This window comes from Mesocricetus auratus, unplaced genomic scaffold (genome assembly GCF_017639785.1).
Source record: "Mesocricetus auratus isolate SY011 unplaced genomic scaffold, BCM_Maur_2.0 Super-Scaffold_100027, whole genome shotgun sequence".
Lineage (NCBI taxonomy): Eukaryota > Metazoa > Chordata > Mammalia > Rodentia > Cricetidae > Mesocricetus > Mesocricetus auratus.
The window spans coordinates 24,456,695-24,472,868 of record NW_024429208.1 but is presented as its reverse complement, the minus strand read 5'-3'; the positions used below and the strand labels follow the sequence as shown (position 1 = coordinate 24,472,868).

The following is a 16,174-nucleotide window of genomic DNA, read 5'->3' as shown; positions in this document are numbered from 1 at the left end:
CAGTCTATCAGGGCAGGGAAGGCATGGCGGTGGGAGCCTGGGACAGCATTGGCTCCACCTTCAGGAAGCAGAGGGATGAATGTTTATGCTCAGTTCACTTTCTCCTCTTTATTCAGGTCAGGACCCCAGCCCAGGGAATTAAAGTGACCACATTTTGGGTGGGCCTTTTTGTCTCAGCCTAGTAACATCATCACAAACATGCACAGGGGTTTGTTTCCATGGTGATTCTAAACACCTGCAGGTTGCCATCACAAGAAACCAAGTATGTATTTCAGAATCGCAGTCACCAAATAAAGGAAGCCAAAATTGCAGTACCGACAACAGGTTGGCAGTAGAATTAAGGTCCAGGAGGATGGGAGTGGGGAAGTTCTCCTCACTGTGGCTTAATTAGTGTGACTCAGAGCGGTTGAAAACAGTGTGAATGAGCCTGCTCTCCAGAGCAGCTGTCAAGCACTTAGCTTGTAATCTGCTGTCATCCCACTTGTCCCAAGAGTTCACAACTTGACAGCTCACCAGCTAGTCAGTTTGTTCTGTCCTGTTGTGATTCATACCCTGGGGGCCTCTCCAAGAATCTTGTGCTGTGAAAAAAATCACCCCAGCAAGACTATTCCCATTCCCAAGAGTCACAGTGACTTAGACCTGGTAGTGCGCGGACCACTAGCGCCCTCTGCAGGTGGGATGGAGCATAATCTATAAGTACCCTGGGATGAGCCTTTGTGATGAAATGCTCTTGCCGCAGCCTCCAGGAGTCCCTAAGTCCAGGAGCACTTAATACCGGCCTAATGAGCTGCTCCATGGAAAGAGCTCTCGCTGACATCCTGGGATATCACTTACTGGTGTATTAGAGCAGAATGCTGTCTGCATGGGAGAAAAGATGAGACTTAGAACAGCAAGAAGGTTGGCAAGACATTCTACCCTGAGAGAACGGAGACTCGGGAGTGAAGCAGGAAGGTTAGAGCACTGAAACACGAGACTGATGGGAACTGCAGAATAGCATGGCCAGCAGAAAGCACTCTAGCACACACGAGATTCTCAGGCCCTTCGCAGGGTTCCTCTGTGGCCGTGGAGGAAGGTTCAGTGGGTAGCGGTGTTTGAGAACACCCACTTTCATCCTGTTCTCCCAAAGTCAACTGCATTTCCTCAGGAGATCTCCCCATCACGAAGTGTAAAGGGCAGCTCCCTAGCAGGTCCTAGTCTCCTTGCAAATTGCCTTCTGACCTCCTCCTCCTCCTCTTCCTCCTCTCCCTCCTCTTCCTTCTCTTCCTCCTCCTCCTCCTCCTCCTTCTCCTCCTCCTCCTCCTCCTCTGCACAGTTGAGTTAGCAGCAATCAGTTCTTCCTGCAAGACTGAGTTTCTGCTCGGCACTGTAGTTTTGTCCGACTCCAGCACGTGACACATGAAAGCTTATCACAGATGCTTCTACCTAAATCTTTCTGTTCTAAAAAAAACATCGGCCTCTCCTTCACTGTAAGTCACAGGCTGGGAACAAGGGTGATCTGAACAGTGGCCAAGACTGCAGGAGGGAGACACAGCTCTTCCCACCTTCCTGAACAGCCTTGTTCCTCCTCTCACTAGAGGCTTTGAATACTGAGACAAAGCCATGCAAGAGATTCAGCTATTTCCAGATACCCCATTTGTCACCCTCACACTCTAAAATAAACACCAATAAAACCCCTGTGTGCCAAACAACCTCAACAGCCTCCTTGCGGTACCCTCTGATTTGAATATGAGTAAAGTAAACCCTAAGCCGTCAAGTGACTCTGTCAGGGTGGAGCCACACAGAGAGCCGGGTCTCATGACACACAGTGCTGTTCTGTCCCACCATGGGATCGGTGTCTGCTGACCTTGGAGGCCAGGTGCTAAATATATATGGAGGTGACAGATTCAAAATGAGAAAGCAAACTGGTAAGAGGAACTGATGTTGACTTATGGAATAACAGAGGCATACTGCCGCCATGGCTGGTCTGTGGCACTGCTGTGGAGTCTAAACTAATGGTTGCATAAGTTAGTCCATACACAGAACTCAGTCCTTTTCTTTCTCCTTTCTTTTGATTCATTTATTTTATGTATATGAATGTTTTGCCTGCAAGTATGTATGTGTACCTTGTGTGCATCTGGTGCCCAAGGAAGTCAGAAGAGGGCTTCAGATAGACCCCCCTGGAACTAGAGTTATAGATGCTTGTGAACCACCATGTGGGTGCTGAGAATCAAACCTGGGTCCTCTGCAATAACAGTCAGTGCTCTTAACCACAGAGCCATCTCTCCAGCCCCTTTTCTTTTTGAGGGGGTTGGGGGAGCTCAAAACACGGTTTCTCCTTGCAGCTTTGTAGACCAAGCTGGCCTCATCACAGAGATTCCCCTGCCTCTGCTTCCTGAGTACTGGGATTAAAGGCGTACACCACCACTGCCCGGCTCCAGCCCCTTTTCTTTCCTGCAAGTTTTACTTCACTTTGGGGTTGATCCGTAGGCAGTGTCATAATTTATAGCCACAGGCTGGCCAGGCGTGAGGATAAATGAGAGGGAAGACAGTGGAAATTGCCTACTTCTTCCTGGCTTGTCTTTCATTGAAAGCCAATTCCACACGATTGCTAGTATTTCATAGTAAATGTCAGGGAAGGGAAATGGCAAGAGAAGAGAGCTTCTCCGCTGAGGTCAAAAAAATTCAATTAAGCAAAAGGTATGTGTTGGTCCTATGAGACACGGTGCTCTGCTTCTCCAGGGTGCAGCTAAAGGATGTAGCTGAAAAACTCGGTGTAGGGGGTCGTTATAGGAGGTAGCTAGAGGAACAAAGACCTCACCATGCAGATCGAAGTTTGTAGCTGGGAACTGAGACACACAAGCCTCCTGTCAGTGCCCCACCCCCCCTCCCGCTTCATGGTCCGTTCCTGGACATTTGCTACCTTATTGTTGAAGTCCAAGGAAACACCTAGGAGACTGTAGTAGCTACTGGTTTGTTTTGAAGGAAGCCCCCCTTTTTTGTTTTTTTGTTTTGGTGGTGTTTTTGGTTTTTGGTTTTTCAAGATAGCATTTCTCTGTGTAACAGTTGTGGCTATCCTGAAACTAGCTTTGTAGACCAGGCTGGCCTCAAACTCACAGAGACCCACCTGCCTCTGCCTCTTGAGTCCTGAGATTAAAAGTGTGTGCCACCACCGCCCGGCTTGAAGGAAACCTTCTAGTAGAAATGTATTGATATAAAGTTGCCTGGGGCTGATGAAATGGTAAAGTGCCTGCCTCCCATGCACAAGGGTAAGAACCTGAATTCAGAACCCAGCACCCAAGTTCCAATCCACATAAAAAGCAGGACCCATGTGGGGCATGATGACGCATGCCTTTAATCCCAGTACTCAGGAGGCAGAGGCAGACAGTAGAGTTTAGCCTGGTCTACTTAACAAGTTCCAGACCAGCCTGATCTTGGAATAGCAAGTTCCAGCAAGCTAGGGCTACACAGTGAGACCCTGTCTCAAAAATATAAATAAACCGGGCATTGGTGGCACACGCCTTTAATCCCAGCACTCGGGAGGCAGAGACAGGCGGATCTCTGTGAGTTTGAGGCCAGCCTGGTCTACAGAGCGAGTTCAGGATAGCCCGGGCTATACAGGAAAACCCTGTCTCAAAAAACCAATACATATTTGTGTGTGTTTGTGTGTGTGTGTGTGTGTGTGTGTGTGTGTGTGTGTGTGTGTGTGTGTGTGTGTGTGAGAGAGTGTGTAGCCAGAACACAGCAGTCCCCGTCTGTAACTTCAGCACAGGGAAGGGTTGTGGGAGATAGAAGCAGGGAGGGGATCCCTGAATCTCAGTGGCCTGTCAGCCTGGCGAATCAGTGAGTTCCAAATATAGTGAGAGATGTTGGCTCAGAAAATAAGGTAGTAAGCAACGTGGAAGACTCACATTGACCTCTGGCCTCCACATGTAAATAGAGAAATCTGGGCCCCTTAAGTTCTGATGCCCCAGACCTTTCAAGTCATCTGCCTTCTGTCTGTGAATTTCATCATGTTTTTCTTTATAACATTTATTATGTATACAGTATCCTGCCTGTGTGTCTGTCTGCAGACCAGAAGAGGGCACCGGATCTCATTACGGATGGTTGTGAGCCACCATGTGGTTGCTGGGGATTGAACTCGGGACCTCTGGAAGAGCAGCCAGTGCTCTTAACCTCTGAGCCACCTCTCCAGTCCCCATATCAGGCTCTCTTTTATTTTTATTTTTTGAGACCGTGTCTTTTTGTGTAGCTCAGTTAGCCTTGAACTCTTGTTTCTCCTGCCTCAGCTCCTGAATGCTGGGACTATGTGCCACCATGCTCCTGCCTCTGCTCCTGAGTGCTGGGACTGTGTTCCACCATGCTCCTGCCTCAGTATCAGCTGTCCTTTCACTTCATGCCTCATAACGTGCAGCAGCAATACTGAAGGACAGACCCTGAAGGCCAGGCAGCGGTGGTGCATGCATTTAATCCCAGCAGTTGGGAGGCAGGGGTAGGTAGATATCTGTGAGTTCAAGTCCAGCCTGAGTTCTAGGACAGCCGGGTCTACACAGAGAAACCCTGTCTTGAATATTAAAAAATAAAAATAAAAGACCATGGAGTGTAAGGAAAGGGAGTCATGGATAAAAATTAAATTCTCATTCTTTTTTTTTTTATATGCTGGGCATTGAGACTTAAACCCAGGCCTGGCATAAGCTGTCATAGTGCTCCATCACTGCATAAGCTGTCCTAGTGCTCCATCACTGCATAAGCTGACATAGTGCTCCGTCACTGCATAAGCTGACATAGTGCTCCGTCACTGCATAAGCTGACATAGTGCTCCGTCACTGCATAAGCTGACATAGTGCTCCATCACTGCATAAGCTGACATAGTGCTCCATCACTGCATAAGCTGTCCTAGTGCTCCATCACTGCATAAGCTGACATAGTGCTCTGTCACTGCATAAGCTGACATAGTGCTCCGTCACTGCATAAGCTGTCCTAGTGCTCCGTCACTGCACACAGACGCACAGCCCATTTGGATAGTTGGAGACTGCCTCAGTGCCCCAACATGGCCTTGAACTTTGGTTGTAGTTTTGCCACGGATCCTCACTGTTTAGCCCTGCAGCCCCAAATTTTTGACTCTTCTTCCTCGGGAGCTGAAATCACAGGTGTGCACCCCCGCAGCTGACCTCATTTTCTCAAATATGACCTAAATACAGTCGTGGAGTTTTGAGTGGTTTAGCCCCCCTCTGAGAGAGGAGAATAAAGCCTCACTAACCTAGCATCTTTCTCCTCTCAGTGACCATGCAGCAAGTAGCCAGGACGGTGGCAAAAGTGGAACTCTCAGACCATGTGTGCGACGTGGTGTTTGCACTCTTTGACTGCGACGGTGAGTGGGGTCCCGTGGAGTGCAGAGGATGCGCTGAGCCTCCCTGTATTTCTGGACCTTGTTCGTAGCTGGCCTGCTATATGTGAGCAGCTTGGCCCTCGGCACTGTGAACCTCAGAGATACCACCCTGGGCCCCAGTGTGTGTTTCCACTTCTTTGGGGTTTGTTTTGGTTTCTGTCGTTTTGTTTTGCTGAGATGGGATCTCACTGTGTAATCCTGGCTGGCCTCGAGCTGACTATATAGACCAGACTGGTCTCAAACTCAGTGATCCCCCCAGCCTCTGCTTCCCTCACCAAGAGCCAGCATTAAAGGAGTGTTCTACCACACCCAGTACGTTTTCCATTTACTGTATGTAATTCCACCTTGCCTGCGGGTTTAAATTAGTGACCACACGGCTCTCAAAATGACACATTTGCAAGATGGAAATCCTGATGATCCCAAAAGGAATGTAATTTCTCCTTGAAAATAAGCAAAAGATATTAGACACATAGAGTTGCTGCTAGTACACACATTTCAGTGCCTCTAGGAAGAAGATGGCACGACTTTGTCCTTACAGAACGTAGTGGATGCCAGAGCCCACGTCAGGTGTTGAGAACAGAGAGAGAGAAGGGGCTGGGCTCAGCAGGGAAGTGTGCTTTCTGCTCATGCAGAGGGCCAGGGTTCAGTTCCCTGCACCCACATAGCAGCTCCAGGAGCTCCATCACCTGACCATCGTGGGCACTGGCACACATGTGGTCCTCATACATGCAGACAGATACTCGCCCACACAGAATATTCTAAATTAAGAGATAGAGTCTAATCCAGTTTAGGGAGGATGTATAAGCCCATGTCAGTAAAGATTCTAGGCCAAAGGTAAGGAAGTGTAGGATGGCCAAGTAAAGGGCGACAGGGACACCTTCCAGATGTCCACACCCCAAGTGGTCCTTGCTATTTGCCTTCTGTAGCAACCACACTGCTCCCCTGTGATGGGGAGAGGGGCTGTCCTTCTGTATATATGTTTCTCTTATTGGTTGATGACTAAAACACTGTTTGACCAATGAGGCAGGAAGATAGGCAGGACTAGGAGACAAGGAGAATTCTGGGAAAGGTAGGCAGAGGGAGGCCATCACAGAGTCACCAGGCTGCTGAAGGAGCAACAACATACCAGGGCATTACCAGGATAAGCCACAGCCTCGTGGCAATACATAGACTGATAGAAATGGGTTAATAATTAAGACAGAGCTAGTCAATAAGAAGCCCTAACCATCGGCCAAAGTTTTATAATTAATACAAGTCTTTGTGTGCTTATTTGGGGCCAAACGGCTGCGGGAATCTCCAGCAACACCCCTGTACCATAGCATCCTCTGTTTGCCCCATGGTAGCACTTACCACACCATTGATGTCACGTCTCTCCCGCAACCTGGGAGCATTCCACGGACCAACACACAAACCTCACCCATCTCTGTTCTCACACAGGACCCGACTTGTGCTCTAGTCTCAGGGCCAGTGGGCTGCGGTTGGAAACATCAAGGAAGGACAGAGCAGAACTTGGCTGAGTGTGTGCTGGGCTGCAGAGCCCGCAGGGTGTGAGAGGTAGAATTTTCTCCCAGAGCGTCTACTTACACCTGTTTTTCCTCATCCTCCAGGCAATGGGGAGCTGAGCAATAAGGAGTTCGTTTCCATCATGAAGCAGCGACTGATGAGAGGCCTGGAGAAGCCCAAGGACATGGGCTTCACCCGTCTCATGCAGGCTATGTGGAAATGTGCGCAAGAAACCGCCTGGGACTTTGCTCTGCCCAAATAGTGTCCCACCTCCTGCACCCTAGCACCCTGGACTCCCCAGAGTGGCCCTTCATGCTGCTGCTGCTGCTTCAGGGAGTGGTGCCCCCCACCTTTCTGGGAGTGACCTCTACGCTCAGTGGACTTCCCTCTCCACCTTCCCTGACCCCATCAGTGTTCTGCTAGGCTCCAAGTTTGCAGTCAGATCAAATGTTCTAAAAAATATATATATGGACAAGTTTTCAAAGCAAAGACCTTAGCTCCTTTAAACAAGTGCCCTATGGATAAAGAATGCAGGGAGCCCTCCTGACACCTGCTAGCCCTGGGGAGCACCCCCCCATCCAGGCTCTCTTACTGTGGGTTTATATTAAGAACATCCCCTGATCTTCCTCCTCCTGCTGTTTTTAAGCTGCAAGTTTGAAAATACTGTGGCAGGCAGGAGGAAGTCTGTGATGAATGATAATGAAGCCGACCGTGGCACCCTGAGCTGGCCTGGCCTGGTCAGAGGATCTGTGTCAGACACAGGCCACTCCAGGAAGGCCTTGTGCTCCCAGCGGAATTCCAGATTCAAAGGAGCCTTCATGGTCCTCTCCGCTCCCTCGCTCCCTCCTTTCCCTCCCAGGCTCCCAGGGACTCCGCTTCACTAGCAAGTGGCTGAGTTCCTGTTGCTTCGAGTGTCACTTCCCCTCTCTATGGGTTTGCGGAGCCCAGTCCCGGCTCAGAGCCCATCTGCCCTCTGTCTAAAACACCGGCAAAATATCACTTTAATTATAACAGTTTGCAGTAAATACCCCAAGAGCTCTTGGTGTCCTTTCTTCTAGGCCTTTCCTCTGGACCCTTTGTTTTGTCCCCCTAGCGGCGACCCCCTCCTCCTTGCCAGAAGCCGCGCCTTTCTCATACAAGCAACCCGAGACAGACAAAAATGAGGATGCTCTGACATTGAGGTGGCATTGTCCCAGCCCAGATGGAGCAATGTTTCATTTGGGACTGGAATACACAGTCCCTGACAAGAAATTTACTTGGGGATAGACCATGAGCATCAGCATGGTAGACCTGCATTTTCAGAACATTGTCCTCTGGTGCTCGGCTCTACCGTCCGTCCCCTCTGTGTGGTGTTGAGCTAGTCATTCCCCATCTGTTCCCTCAGCTGTTAAATGACAAACCGAGCTGAATGGGCCCCAAGTTCCTTCCCATGAGCCTCAGTTTGAGCTGTCCAGAACCTTGAGGTTCTGCCTCGGTGTGGCACTCCACCCTAACTCAGTACACGACCAGGGATTATTGGGCAGCAGGAGAGCTGGGGCCTTTGTCTTCACCTGCACAGGAAATCAGAGGTCTGCATTCCCCTCAGGACCCCCCTTCCAGGAGGCCAGCTCTCGGCTCAGTCGGCCGCTTCCTGCCTCTTAGGCGCCCTGTCTTCATCTCTGCCTGGCGCCTAAGTGCAGACTTTGCAATGCTGGTTGCTCTAAGCCCGAGGCTTCAGTGCATGTCTTAAATTCTTCCCAGAATCCATGCTCGCCCTGTCCCGTGGCCCCATTCTCCAGGAGAAGTCCATCCAGGACCTCGGTGGGGCATTCACTTCTCCCCGCAAGAAATGCTCTTCAGGGGAGTGGCTGGGCTTCCTGAACCTGAGACTCGGCATGATCCAGGGAGATGAGAGAGATCCTAGAGACTGTTGCTAAGCAAAGGGGACTTAAGAATGTGCCATGGTTTTCTAAAGTCACTGTAATTGCTTCTAGTGCCCCTCCTACTTTCAGCTATGGCTGAAACGCATGCTCTAGAAAAAGGAGAGATGTGGGCAATGGCTGCTGCCACACAGGGAGGAAGGGACATCATGGCCAGGAGCTGGTGCTATGGGTATGCACCCTCTGCAAGCCCTGCACAGACCAAGCCCGTGGGAGCCATGAGACCTCGGAGAAAAGTCGGCCAGTGGCAGGGGCTGGCTCAGCTGCGGGCTTCCAGTGCCACCTGCTGGCAGAATGGCTCAGTGCAGGGAGTCTAGCTTGCCAGCAGGGATTGGGTGGCACAAGGCAGGGAAAAAGGAACCAGCCAGGAAGAAAGGATCCAACTGCAGTTGAGAGATGGAAGAATTAGCGTTATTGGTCTCTGGCTTTAGAACATGAATGGTAATGAGTAAATGTGTGTTGTCGCACTATTCTATGTTATTTTCACTGATCAGCTGCTGTGGACCAGGCATTGAGCAAGGTCTTTGAGGGGTATACGTCCTAGAGAGAAAAAAAGGAAGAGCAGCAGTTCCTAAGTACAGAGAAGCAGGCTGGCCATCTGACCCCAACCCGTCCGTTCACAACAGGCCTTCGGAAGAAGCGGGATTTGGGTTTGTTTGTTGTTTTAAATAGACCTAGGAGTCTATTTAAATAGACTATTTTAGGGCTGGAGAGATGGCAATGACTGCTTTCAGAGGACCCAGGTTCAAATCTCAGCACCCATGTGACAGTTTAACTCTGGTTCCAGGGAATCTAACACCTTCACACCAATGCACATAAAATAAAGTTAAATAAATTATTTTTTTAATAGACTGTTTTAGCCAGGCATTGGTGGCTCACACCTTTATTCCCAGCACTTGGGAAGCAGAGGCAGGCGGATCTCTGTAAGTCTGAGGCCAGCCTGGTCTACAGAGCGAGTTCCAGGACAACTTCCAAAGCTACAGAGAAACCCTGTCTTGAGAAAAAAAAAAAGACTTTTAAATAGACCTAGGAGTTCCAGAGATTGAAAATCAGAAGAGCCCAGCAGAAACTGAGTGTACAGAGATCCACAAGCCAGATCCATCCTGGAAACTGGAGTCCAGGTATGGATTAGGGAGTGATTTTGAGTTACAATAGGGAGCCAAGTGAGGCAAATACAGTAACATGTCTGTGATCCCAGAACTGTGAGCCAGGGTAGGAGATGGCTTAGGCCAAAGGATCACTTTGAGTTCAAAGCCAACCTGGACTAGATAGTGAAACTTTGTCTCAAACAAAAGAGAGAGAATGAAAACAGTGGTCATAGAAAGTAGCAAAACAATCATGACAGACATTTGAAATTGGGAACATAGCTCAGGGGTAGAGCTTGTGTCAGCCTTCCTGAGCCCGTCCGTTCAACCACTAGCATACCCCCGTGCTCAGACCTGAATATAATACTGGGTTGCCACATGTGGAGGCAGGGAGAAGCTCACTGACAACATGAACTTAGTATGCATGGTGTCCTGGGTTTGGTTCCTAGCACCATGAAAAAGGAGGCAACTAAAGGGAAAATAAGAAACTTCCATTCTTAGGCTGGCGAGGTTTACATAGTGAGTTCTGGAACAGCCAGGGCTTTTTAGAGAGACCCTAACCCAAGTTAGTAAATAGAAACTTCCATTTTTCCTTGCAGAAGACAGGCAGACAACATGCCAAGCACCTGCCTCAACAGATTATAGGGAGGTGGGGAGAAAGTCATAGGACTAGGGAGATGACTTCATGGGTAAAGAGCTTGTCACACAGGCCTGACAACCTGAGTTTCAGTTTGGATCCTCAGAACACAATAGCACAATTTCAGGTGAGTCTCTACTGGGGGGGTGGGGGTGGAGACAGAAGAGTCCTGCAAAGCCCAGGGGCCAGTTCTCTTGGCTTATGCATCAACGAACAAGAGAGACCCTATCTCGAGATGGCAAACAAAAATTCACACCCAAGATTTTCCTTTGACCTCCACCCACATACAGGTACTAGAGTTTGCACCTGAACACACAGACACATAAAGTATTTAAATTTAAAGAAACTTGGGGTTACAGGCATGTGCCATCACACCCAGTTTTATATAGTGCCGAGGGCTGAACCCGAGCTTCCTGCATACTAGACAAGCACTCTACCAACTGAGCTACGTCCCCATCCCCAACATTAGGAATTTTAGATGCATAAAATTACCAATAATGTACAGCTTAAAAAATAAGTACCATGAGCAACTCTGTGCCAATAAATTTGAAATTACTGTTTTCCAGAAGGTATCTTACCAGATAGACAGACATAAGGGGAAAATCCAAGTAGCCTAGCCACAAATTTAACCCACGAAAATTACAACAGAAAGTGCCAAACTCTGGGACTGGAGGGATGGCTGCTCTTCCAGAGGTCCTGAGTTCAATTCTTAGCACCCACATGGTGACTCACAACCATCTGTAACATAAATAATCATTTTTTAAAAAGTGCCTTGAGCCGGGCGGTAGTGGCGCACGCCTTTAATCCCAGCACTCGGGAGGCAGAGGCAGGCGGATCTCTGTGAGTTCGAGGCCAGGCCGGACCGACAGCCTCGAAAACAATACAGAGAAACCCTATCTCGCAAAAACCAAAAAATAAAAATAAAAAATAAAAAAAAAGTGCCTTGGTCCGAAACAATACAGAGAAACCCTGTCTCGTAAAAACAAAAAAAAAAGTGCCTTGGGGCATTGTTGGTGCAAGCCTTTATTTTTTTTTCTTTTATGAACACAACACCCTGCCCCCATGTACGTCTACACACCAGCAGAGGGCACCAGATCTCATTACAGATGGTTGTGAGCCACCATGTGGTTGCTGAGAATTGAACTCATGACCTCTGGAAGAGCAGTCAGTGCTCTTAACCTCTGAGCCATCTCTCCAGCCCCCTGTTGGTGCAAGCCTTTAATCCCGGCACTCAGGAGGCAGAGGCAGGTGGATCTCTGTGAGTTGGAGACCAGCCTGGCCTACAGAGCAAGTCCCAGGATAGCCTCCAAGACAATACAGAGAAACCCTGTCTCAAAAAAAAAAAAAAAAAAAAAAAAAAAAAAGCCAAGCACAGATGGCCTCATAGGGGAAGAAATGGGACTCCGTAATCCCCAGTAAGAATAATTTAGGACAGCCATGTCCATGTTAATGATAATTAGGAGCCACTGAGGGCTTTAAGTGGGAAAATACTGTACAAACTCTACGTTATACTTTTTTTTTTCAGTGCTAAGGTATAGCAGCCAAGTACTGTTCAGTGAGCTGCACTCCCGGAGCCCAGTCCTGCATTTTTGAACGTTCAGTTTTCTCGAGATGCATTAGGTGGCTTCAGTAGGACCCATAGTGAGTCTTAAGTCCCCCTAGAAACCTGTATCAGGCTGCAAAGCTAGGAGGAAGTTAACAAGTTTGGCAGAGGGTGAGCTCACCGTCATTTGACTGGAGGAGGTCAAGCATGGAGCATGTAAGTTGAAGGATAGCTAGGCTGTTAGTCATTTCTGATGAAACCAGACTTGTGATTGGGTAACTGGTGTTGTGGTTGCTCTTCATGGCCTGCAAAGCTGAGACAAGAGTCAGGATTGGGCAGAAGATGAGCCATTTTCCAGAATGTGGAGGTTGGGGCTGGATAAGTGGCTCAGAAGTAAAAACATTTGTTCCCCAAGAGGATTCTTGTTCTGTTCCCAGCAACTATATGGCGGCTGTCTGGGGCTATAGTTCCAGGGCATCTGAAGCCCTCTTTTAAGCTTCAAGAGCACCAAGCATGCATGTGGTACACACCTAAATATTTAAAAAGGAGAACGAGACCATGGAAGCGCCTGCAAAGCATCAAGAGCGAAGCGTCTTGTAGGCAGGCCATTTATAAGGGTCCACCCAGGAACGGTGTCAAGAATAGAGGTTTGCCTTAGGAGTCTCCCAAAAAATGACACACTCCCAATTTCAAGGCCATCCACCATTAACACATGGACTCGGCAGGGTCAGTTTCCAACTGTGAAATGCTCACAGCTGCTCCTTGTCTCCCTCAACCTGGATATGGGTTGAAACAAACGGACTTTGAGTTTAAAAATGATTACATTTGATGGACCAGCCAAGGGACAGGTCAAGTTTGGTAGAAGTGTGACTGCTTTGTACCCGTCTCTCACCTCCATCCAGAGAGTGGGGGCCAGTATGGAGCTGCACGAGGTGCACGGGGATAGACTCGTGAGTCTCCTCTACAAATAACTGATTTGCCAAGTGAGATGACCCAGGCCTATAATCCCAGGACCCTGGGAGGGTAAAGCAGGAATATCACAAGTTCGAGGCCAGCCTAGACTTCATCGCCTCCAAACAAAAGTATTTTTGTTTTTACAAGTGTTACACTGAACCCCGGTGGATTTGGAGCCCAGATCTATGTCATCTATGTCCCCATTCCCAGTCTCCTCTACCCTGTCTGCCTGTCTGCTGTAGTTTAAACAGTCTTGAGAGTGAGATTTCCAGCCCCACAACTTGATGAAAGGAAATGCTTGGATACAAAGTGTCCCCAGCCTGTGGTGTTACTAAGGATCATGAAAGAATAACTTATCATTAGGTGTCTGTCACAATCACTAAGTTCCTCCTGAATGAGTTATCAGGAAGTGGGGCCTGTTTAGACTTTTGAGAGACATCTTTTGGGGCGATTCAAGACAGGGTTTCTCTTTGTGTAGCCCTGGCTGTCCTGGAACTCACTCTGTAGACCAGGCTGGCTTTGAACTCACAGAGATTCAGTCTCCCACGTGCGGGGAGCAAAGGTGTGTGCCACCCGCAAAGGGCTTGTGAGGTCTGCTGAGGAAAAGCAGATCCCTGAGGGCAAGTCTGTGATGAGTCACTCTGTCTTTCCTTCCCTCTCCCACACCCTCTCCTTCCTGGATATCATAAAGTGAGGTGTCCCTATACCTCTGTCATGATGACACAGACCACAGCCATGGCACAAGACAACCACACAGAAACCAGGAGAGCAAAGCAAATTTGGTAGGCCCTGTGCTCGGGCCAGGAAGGAAATTGGGTTAAGGTCTCCCTCCACCTTGGTTTGCCTGAAAGTAGGGTATGAAGACTCACACGCAGAGAACACCAACTGGACAAGGCAGGGGAGGTGACTTCTAGATGGGCCCAGGCTTACAGGACAGAATTCCAAGCAGGGAGAAAGAAGGCTCGGCTGCCAGTCCCTGATGGAACTGACAACTCGGGCATCTGCGCCACCTCTGGAGTTTACACACGGTTCCACTGTTGTTCTCTTCTTATCTCCCCGCCTTGTCTGCGCTCCCTGAGGTCAGCGACTACCCTTCCTCGTGCCTCATCCAGGGATCCCTAAAGCTCTGGCTTCCAGAACAAACACACGACCACTAAATTCAATTTTTCACTTCACAGAAGTGGCGGACTTCCCGCTGTACCCTAAAGAATGAGTGAGAATTGAACAGATGGAAGAGATAGCCGAGGATGAGCGGTAGACAGGGGTGAGGAGAGATTCTAGATGTGGGGAGGAAATGGTGGGTGACAGACCAATTAAAGGACGTTACAGTCACATGTGTTGGAGATGCACTAACGGCAGCCTGTCACAGGGTAGCTTCAGGGCCAGTGTCAGGGCAAGGTGAGGCTTTTGTGGGCAACTCTCAGTGTTCACAGTGGAGGCCAGTCCAGCTGATCGGGGGGGGGAAGTTCTCAGGCTTTCTCCCAGAACAAAACTGGACCTGACATTCTCACCCATGGTATGCAGGCCTGTAATTCCAGCATTTAGGGAGTTGAAGCAGGAGGATGGCAGCAAGTTGAGGCTTGCCTGGGCTACAGGGAAAGCACCTGCATTTAAAAGAGAAGGGGTATAAAGACAGTTCATCCCTGACAGGATTCTTGTTTTGTTTTGGAGACAGGCTGTCACACTGTAAGTCAGGCTGGCCCTGAACTCACAGCAATCCTCCTGCCTCAGCCTCCTAAGTATATAGTATTACAAGTATGAGCCACCGTGTCCAGCCTTATATTTTATTTATTTGGGTTTTTTTTTGTTTTGTTTTTATTTGATTTTTTGAGACGGGGATTCTCTGTGTAGCTTTAGCTATCTTGGAACTCACTCTGTAGACCAGGCTGGCCTCCACCTCACAGAGATTCACGTGCCTCTGCCTCCCAAGTGCTGAGATTAAAGGTGTGTACCACCACCGCCCAGCACATTTTAAAAAACTATAACCAAGAACCTAAATGTTTAGCATGAACTGAGGAATGTGGTTCCCTTCAGGCTTCAGACTGAGAACTCAAAAGTAGGGCCGACAGCATGGAGGCCATTTAGGGCAGCCCTCAGGCTCCGGTCAGAGGCAGTTCAGGTAGGAGCAGGGGGTGAGGCCCAGAGATGGAGCAGCAGCCTGCTCTGTGCTGCGCCTGATGCCCTGGGTTCTCCGTACCACAAAAGGTGGGGAGAGAGGGAGTCAAGGAGAGAGGAAGGAAGGGACTAAGGGAGGAAGAGAAAGAGAGGTGGGAGGAGGAGGGAGCCAAGTCCAGCAGCAGAGGAAAGAATGGGAAACTGAGGCATAAACAGCTCCTGGCTAAGAACCACCCACAGCCACCTCAGGAACGCCCAGCCACCTCTCCAGATCCTTACTGATTGGGACCTGCTGTGGTGATATGACACAAATGTCCCCCAAGGGTTCATATATTTGAACGCTTGGTCATCAGGGAGCAGCACTACTTGAGAAGGCTTAGGAGGTGTGGCCTTGTTACAGGTAGTGTGTCACTGGGGGTGGGCTCTGAGGATTCAAAAGCCCATCAAGGCCCTCTCTCTCTCTCTCTCTCTCTCTCTCTCTCTCCTCTCTCTATCGCTCTCTCCATCTCTCTCTCCCCCCCAAAGGGTCAGGATATAGCTCTTAACTACTTCTCCAGCACCAGACCTGCCTGTCACCATGCTCCCCACATGATGAGCACAGACTAAGCCTCTGGAACCGTGAGACTTTCTCTTCTAAGAGCTGTCATGGTTGTGGTGTCTCTTCGCAGCAATGGAACGGTGACTGAGACACCTGCCAACCTGTCAAGGAGCCAGAACAAATGACTCTAGATTGAACTTTTAAATAAGACTCTGTCATTTTATATGCAGGAAAAAAGGGAGGGCTTGCCAGGTGGTAACTAAATGGTCACAGTCCAGGTCCTTAGTACCCTGGAAGGCAGGTTCCAAGTTAAAATACATACCCTTTTCACAGACTGAAGCACCTATGGGCAGCAGAAGGGGTGGGGCTCCTGACACTCAGGAAATGACAGAACTCAGACACTTAGCAGGAGATGGAAGGTGGACCTTATAGTCCTTGGTCACCAAACCTCAGGAAGGGCCATTTGAAAGCTCCCTGCCCAGTGTTTAGCCATTAACACGTTAGGAACCTATCAG

At 49.1% G+C, this 16,174-nt stretch overlaps 1 protein-coding gene across 4 annotated transcripts in view; it reads left to right on the top strand.

Annotated features, from left to right (window-relative positions):
- Positions 1 to 7,895, top strand: part of Micu1 (mitochondrial calcium uptake 1) — a 142,013-nt gene extending 134,118 nt beyond the window's left edge. For all 4 annotated transcript variants that reach the window (XM_040732566.1, XM_040732565.1, XM_040732564.1 and 1 more), the window contains 2 exons: positions 5,258 to 5,347; positions 6,973 to 7,895. In XM_040732566.1, coding sequence (XP_040588500.1) covers positions 5,258 to 5,347; positions 6,973 to 7,130 — 248 coding nt within the window. In that variant the 3' untranslated portion in view covers positions 7,131 to 7,895. The remainder of the gene's footprint in view (positions 1 to 5,257; positions 5,348 to 6,972) is intronic.
- The last annotated feature ends 8,279 nt before the right edge of the window (positions 7,896 to 16,174 follow it).